The 6,907-nt window shown below is 46.2% G+C and overlaps 1 protein-coding gene across 2 annotated transcripts; it reads left to right on the top strand.

The window, feature by feature from the left end:
* The first annotated feature begins 1,811 nt into the window (after positions 1 to 1,811).
* Positions 1,812 to 5,973, top strand: LEFTY1 (left-right determination factor 1). Of its 2 annotated transcripts, none has more exons than XM_085311003.1 (4): positions 1,812 to 2,076; positions 3,017 to 3,248; positions 4,093 to 4,332; positions 4,653 to 5,973. In XM_085311003.1, the coding sequence occupies exons 1-4, from the start codon at positions 1,812 to 1,814 to the stop codon at positions 4,990 to 4,992; spliced, it is 1,077 nt and encodes a 358-aa protein (XP_085167129.1). In that variant the 3' UTR covers positions 4,993 to 5,973. The 2 variants fall into 2 exon arrangements, with proteins under 2 accessions (XP_085167129.1, XP_085167120.1); XM_085310994.1 differs by having other exon boundaries at positions 3,005 to 3,248.
* The last annotated feature ends 934 nt before the right edge of the window (positions 5,974 to 6,907 follow it).

Raw genomic sequence — 6,907 nt, 5'->3', positions numbered from 1 at the left:
GAGCAAGAGCAAGCATTTCTCACATGCATTGAAGTTACAGCAGTCAAGTAAAGTGGCTATTTTTCACTCCTTATTAGTGTGTTGGAAATTAATAAAACAAAAAATACTGATTTGTTCGGAGAAAGGTGAGAAAGAGAAAAGAGAAAGATCAAAGAGTTTGAAGTTAGGGAGACTTTGTGATACAGGTACTGCCCTGGGCCATACACATAACTATTAGTTTATAGCCTATCTTATGTTTCCATTTTAGCCTTAAAATTCAATTCAACTAAATGAGGTGCCCCTTTGACATCTACTAGAGACTTTATCRTATTTAAGGAGAGAAGTTTGTTGAAGGGAGAAGAAGACAAAACGGGCAGTGACAAAAGGTTTTAGACTTTTCAGAAGGTTTTGTTGTCTTCCTCTTTACAGAACAGGTTGACTCAGCTCACACTTGTTTTGATGAGAGACGAACCACAAAGGGGTGCTTTGGTACAACTCCATACATTGGCTCCTCAAGCCACACTTTTTTAAGGGCACACCATTCAACACTGGGGTTGGATGAAATGGTTCCAGTTTTGACTCGTTCACAGAGACGTATTCAATTGGGAAAACTTTTGACAAGGCAGACGTTTATAGGTATACTTAGGCTCATGTATGTATGTATGTATACATATTTGTATATATACTTGAAAAAAAAATCAGTGTCACATTGTGTTACTGCTGCCCCAGGGAATTTGCCCCCAGTGCCATGCTCCTTAAGATTTTTATTGATCTACATTTACTTTTCCGTTCCYTTCTTCTGCGATTAGTTTCAAGAAGCAGACTTCCACACCTCATGCCAGCAAAGCAAAGGGCATGAACTTAAAGCTTAAAGATTGACTGCAAGGCAAACAAACAAACCCCCAAACCCAGCCTCCAGTTCAGCTTTGCTCCCCAGAGACTTCTCTCTGTTGTAGTTAATGATACTGTTCAAAATACCAATACTCTTTATCATTTTGTTCAAAAGCAGAGTGATTTTTCCTGTTCACTCAAAGATGATCTGCCTTTGCATAAAGCCATCTTCTTTTAAACCAAGTATTATTAAACCCACAGGAATCTATAAAGAGCAATGGGGCATTTTTCTAAAATGTCAGGCCTGTACATCTTCCACGTCCTGTGATTCAGAAGCAGTGTAAAAGGCCATAAACCATCCCACTGCTGCAACTCACTGCTACAATTCATATGCCTGATACAAATATTCAGAGAGCAAAGTGGTGCCTACCCCAAAAAGGATTTTAAATGATTTTTTAATGTCTATCGTAAAGATGGACTTTCAGCTGAAGCATTAGTCTTCTGATTGATATTGGCTATTTTAGGTAGCACTTCCCCTGCAGTGAAGATTGACGCTTCCTTCATGAATTGTATGGCGCGGTACCTAAAGCAATGCGCTCTGCAGATGTTTCCTCCCTRACCTAGACTGAATATGAGACACAGATCGCTCAGGAGGTTTTCTGGGYAAAAGTTTGCAGGAAGTTAAAAAAAGAACAGAAATTTCTTCACAGCGAAGGAATCTGGAAGCTCTCCTAAACCTCCTTGTATTAACTTTGTGGTAGATGAAGGTGTTAAACTGGCATGTGTCTATTGATGGGGGAGTGATCCTTTTAAGTCCTCTGCTTCGTCTCCACTTGTGGAATTTGTTGTGCCAGTGGGACGAGGCTGGCTATAAAACCCCAGYGCAGGGGACCGCCGTCCTGCTCAGGCAGCCTGTGACCGCATCTCTGCCCAGAGCAGCCCCAGGGAGATTCACCCGTTCATCCCTGCTGGGCGGGCAGCCGCGTTGCCGACGGAGGAGGATGGATGCGAGGTTCTCCCGGATGCTCTGTGCACTCTGCCTGGTTGTCACGGTCAGAGCGTCTACCCAGGAAGGGGTCAAGGAGATTTTACTGAAGCAGCTGGGGCTCTCTGAGGTCCCTAAACTTCATAAGAGAGACCTGGTGAATCTGGTTATCCCAGACCACATCAAGAACAAATACATCTCCCTGCTGAAGCGCCACAGGGTGAAGCGCCGAGCTTTGCCGAGCCTGGCCGGCATCCTCAGGGGAATCCCTGGCAACGCAGGTAACATCGCTGCTGTGACTGTCGTGCATCAAAGTGGTTGTGCCGTAGCCAGGGRAAGTCAGCTTCCACCTCTGTGCCCATGCTTTCCTGTCTGCGCTGCAAGGGGGGCAGAGGCAAAGCCGTGGGAGTAGAGAGCTTCGGGACTGGTTCTGGACCTGAGCTAGGTAGAAGAGGTGCACGTTATAAGAGCTGAAAGATTAACATGTATTAGTAACTTCTCACACAGGGAGAGGCAGCCCCACAGTCCCGAACAGCAGGCTGCTRCTGGAGCTTGGTAGGACAGTCTTGGTGCCCAGGCAACATTTTGGCAGGTGGGAAAAAGATGTTAAAAAAAAATAAAAAGGCAGTAGGAAGTGCAGATCTTGCAGGTTTTGGTCAAAACTCCAAATGCTGCCTTSTCATTCTTACAGGAGTCACACCTCTTTGAGGCTATTTCACTCTCCCTAGTCCTTTTCTTCTTTTATTTTTTCATTCTGGGAAAAATATCAACAAGAAGATCAGCCTCATTTTTTCAATAATCGTGTCTGTACAAGAACACTTACAGTTTGCTTCGTTTTCCGAAGGTGTACGTAACATTCTGGACAGCTGGTGAAAGCACTTTCGTATTGCTGTTGATGCAGTTTTCTGTTTTCAGGCACAACAGTGGCACAGAGAGACACGCACCTTTCCGTTCTGAGGTGCGCTATATAGGAGGTTTCTCTCCATTGACTCCAGGTTGCAGAGACTAATACRTAGAAGAAGAATTAGGGCATTTGCAAGACACTGATTCAAGCATGCATTAGAAAAGGTGTGTTTAGTGGCTGTCTCCAACACAAGAGATCATCCTGGGAGCATGGAAGGAGTGTGTTGTAATGATAATTGTGGATGAAGTGTCAGGGCTTTGCTCATGGCAATGACAGGCTGTCTTTTTTGTTCCAAATATACACAGACATCCCAGGAGAAGTCCTCTATTCTGATACCACACGCCAGAATCTCATCTTTGACATGGAGGGGAGAATACCTAAAAACAGTGAAGTGACAATGGCTGAACTGAAACTTTTCAAAAAGCCTCTGGACAGAACAAACCTGCTGGCCAAACAGTCTCACAGGCCCGTCTCCAATGCTAGAGTCAGCGTGTACTGGGTGCAACGGCAGCTCGATGGGACCAACAGGACCTCCCTGATAGACTCCCGGTAAGGACGGGACCCCCCGTGAAGGCTGGACTGTAGCTTACAGGGTATCAGCCTTCTGGGCCAGGTTCAGCTGTCATGTATTTGTGCCTCCAGTCAGTCCGATGTGGTTGTGTCTGTAGAACCAGGCACTCTAGCCTCTAGACCCAGGTTGAGTCCTTAAGAGCAGATACTAGGCTAAGACAACAGTATACAATGATTCACTGAAATGATGTATTTCTGTTTCAAATGATGCCATGTAGTGCTAGTGCTTCTTCTCTGAAAACCTTCATTTGATTCACTTACCTCTCACTCTCTGCCTCGAATGGGTTACTGGCTGCTGGTATTCTTTCTGTTAGCCACTTCACTAATCATTTTAAGTAAGTAAATTATACAAAAATGGGTCTGATTCTGTACTCTCAAGCTCTGTGCAAGTTTTGCAATCCTTCAAGGCAGGATTAGGCATCACACAAATTTTCCACAAGTGGATAGAAACTTATGACCCTAATACAGCTAGGACATGAGCAGCTGGGAGAGGACATGTTTACCAGGCTGTAAAGAATGCTGTGGCTGCATACAATCCCGCACTGCCACATTTCTGTACCAGCAGGAGTGAATACCTTGACTTGAGAATATACAAAGATTTTTATTTAGCTCTTCAGTGTCTGCTCGATTCATGTGCTTTGTGTGTTTCCTTTAGAGCTTTAGTTAATTGCTGTGGGTGCTTGCCCCAAGTGTCTGGCAGGAGTTATCTCATAGTCAAGGCATGTGACAAGCTACAGGAAGTGAATTATTCTGTTGCAATAGTGCTGTGAGCCCAGRCATTACCCACTGGGCTTTATTCTTCAACTGAGCCCTTGTCGCGCAGGCTGGTTCCCATACGAGAGTCGGGCTGGAAGAACTTCGACGTGACGCAGGCTGTGCATTACTGGCTACGAAACAAGAGGCGGGAGCCAATGCTTCTGGAGGTCTGGATCGAAGGAGAAAGAGTGGGCAGCTATGCTTCGGAAATGGCCAAAGCTGTGCGTTTTACCTCTCAGGACCCCACGGATAAAGCCTTAGGCAAACCTGAATTGGTGCTTTATACCCTCGACTTGGAAGACTATGGGTATGTATGAAACCTAAATCTCTACTGTCTCTGATGTACCTTTGCTGCTAAGTTATAGTGTAGTGTGTGCAAACCCAGGATGTGTAGCTCTTGCCCTCAGAAGTAATCTGCTGGAGTAGCTAGAAGTTGCTGCTGAATCGTACCCCTGCTCTTCCCAGATTTGTTGGCCTCCTTCTGTTGTTTGAGCATTCAAACTAGACAAGAGCTGGGTCCAAGCTTCATGACTGAGGGCTCAGCTGTACCGTTAGCTACAGGGATTGTTCCCCCCATTTGCCTGGCTTCCAGTAAGAGAGGCAAGTCTTTGTTTGCTTCGCAYGCAGGGGCCCTGGAGATTGCAAGGCGAACACCGGGAAGGGGAAGTCCACCTGCTGCCGGCAGAAACACTACATCAACTTCCGGGAGCTCACGTGGACGCAGTACTGGGTCATCGAGCCAGCGGGGTACCAAGCCTACCAGTGCTCGGGGGGCTGCCTGCAGCCCGGCAGCTTGCTGCGTCGCTTCGGCTATGGGGAGAGGGCCTGCGCTGTGGTGGAGAGCTCCCCTCTCCCCATGATGTACCTCGTCAAGCGGGACAACTACACTGAAATCGAAGTGGCTGAATTTCCGAACATGATCGTCGAGAAGTGCAGCTGCGTTACGGACAACATGGCACTGATATAAGTGCAGGTGACCAGCCAGGGCCCAGCAGCTCTTGCAGGAAAAACGAGATCTCCCCGAGTGCCTTCCTTCGCTGTAGCCCTGCCCAGAGCCTGCCACGGTCCCAGACTCTGCGGTGCAGCGGTGCAGGCTGGCGGCCGGAGCTGCTGGATGCCCCAAGGGGAGGTTGTGCCTGGCCAAGCCCTTTCATCCTACAGCAGCGGGCTGTCACAGGGACCTCCGGCTGTACAATTGCGAGGGTCAGCAGTGGCCGAGGCTGTGACTCTCCAACACTCCCTGCTCGCCTCTAGAGGGGACGTGGTTAAAGGCCTTGTCCATACAGACRGGCTCAGAGGAGCATCAGGCTTCACAGAGATATATATGCAGGGCAGCAAAATGTACCTCTGGAGCCTAATGCTTTTCTGGGCCAGTCTTATGCTAGCCTAATTCCATTTAATTTGATGGAGTTACTTCTGATTTACGTCACTCCAGAGCATTGCAAACAGCTATGGGCAAAAKAGAAGAATGATAGTGATCATTACTAGGTGAAGAGCTAATTCATGGGTTCAGCTTTTAATTCTGCACTCCTGATGCTTTGTAATTTTGTCCATGTCTGTCCAGATCATGTTTACTGTGAACTGTAGAGAAGAAGCACTTATATATATATATATATACTGTATACACACACACACATATAGTATGCAAATATGTAGGTATGTATGTTTTGTATAGMTATATACATATATATGTACATAAAATATTGTCTAGAACTCAAAGGAGTATATTTTTGGCACCTGTACAGTGGGCTTGATAGAGTTTTAAGGTAGAATTCAGAGTCCTAAAGACAATGGGAATGCTAGACTTAGGTTTATTCTCGTGAGTAACTATTTGTAGAATCAGGCCTTATTTTTCTGGCTCTGTGTTACAGTTACTTCAATTTAGGGATATTTTTCCAGTCTTACGTGCTTTCAAACTCAGAGAAACAATAAAATGTAAATATTAAAATAGGCATGTGTTTGTTTATAATTATTCTTATGTCTGAAAGTGGAAGAAAGCAAAATTRGTAATATTTCTGAATGTACTCCGATGTCCAGCTCCTATAAACACACTCAGGTAACAAGTCTTCTCAGGCGTGTGTATGATTCTGACTGCTTGTGATAAAAGTTACCCGCTCAGGCATGCGGGGGCTAGTTTGAGTCAGCAGATGGAGTGCATACCACCAGTGTGTCTCCGTGCACTTGTGCAGAGTTTAAGCTAAGTAATCATTGTAAAGAAAATCTAGAGACTCCTCTGACAGGCAAGAGTTGATGCTGTCAGTGCGAGCTGCAGTACCGCTCTCACATGTGCAGGCAATAAACCGAAGCTGTTGTCCAGAAAGACATGAGCTGCCTCCCCCTCTGCCCTTGGTAGATAAAGCGTGTTAATCCTGACCCTTACTCATGGACATCTAAGTCACAAGTCCCCTGCAGAAGAGCAGTGATAATTTGGTTTAATCCTTTCTTGAATCATATTGAACTGTTGGTCTCAGTGCTACCAAAGGTGATGAGTTCCACATGCTGTGTTAGACTCCTTTTACGGGGGACAGGACATTGCTACTTAAACCTACCAAGGTATCAGCCACGCTGGAGTTGAGGTGGTCATCAGCTGTCCTCTCTGGTGAGRTGTTGTCCCAGAGGCACTGGCTGAACCTGCTGCAGGTGGGATGACTCCTAAACGAGTTTGTCCAACTGTGGGCCATCAACCAGGTGAAAAGGGGGATGTGTTGGACACAGCAGTGGTTTCTGCTCATTCATCAGGAAGGCTGAAGCATCAAGTGTTTGCGATGTCAGGTCTGGCTCACCTACTCACCCTGCCCTTGCCTTGGCCAGTGAATAGGCTGGCACCTTTCCCTAGCATAAACACCCATGGCACACACAAAAAAAAAAGAAAAAAAAAAAAG

This window comes from Rhea americana, unplaced genomic scaffold (assembly GCF_003343005.1).
Source record: "Rhea americana isolate MKP2758 unplaced genomic scaffold, rheAme1 scaffold_109, whole genome shotgun sequence".
Lineage (NCBI taxonomy): Eukaryota > Metazoa > Chordata > Aves > Rheiformes > Rheidae > Rhea > Rhea americana.
Note: the sequence above shows the minus strand (reverse complement) of the source record. Positions and strands in the feature narration are given on the sequence as shown.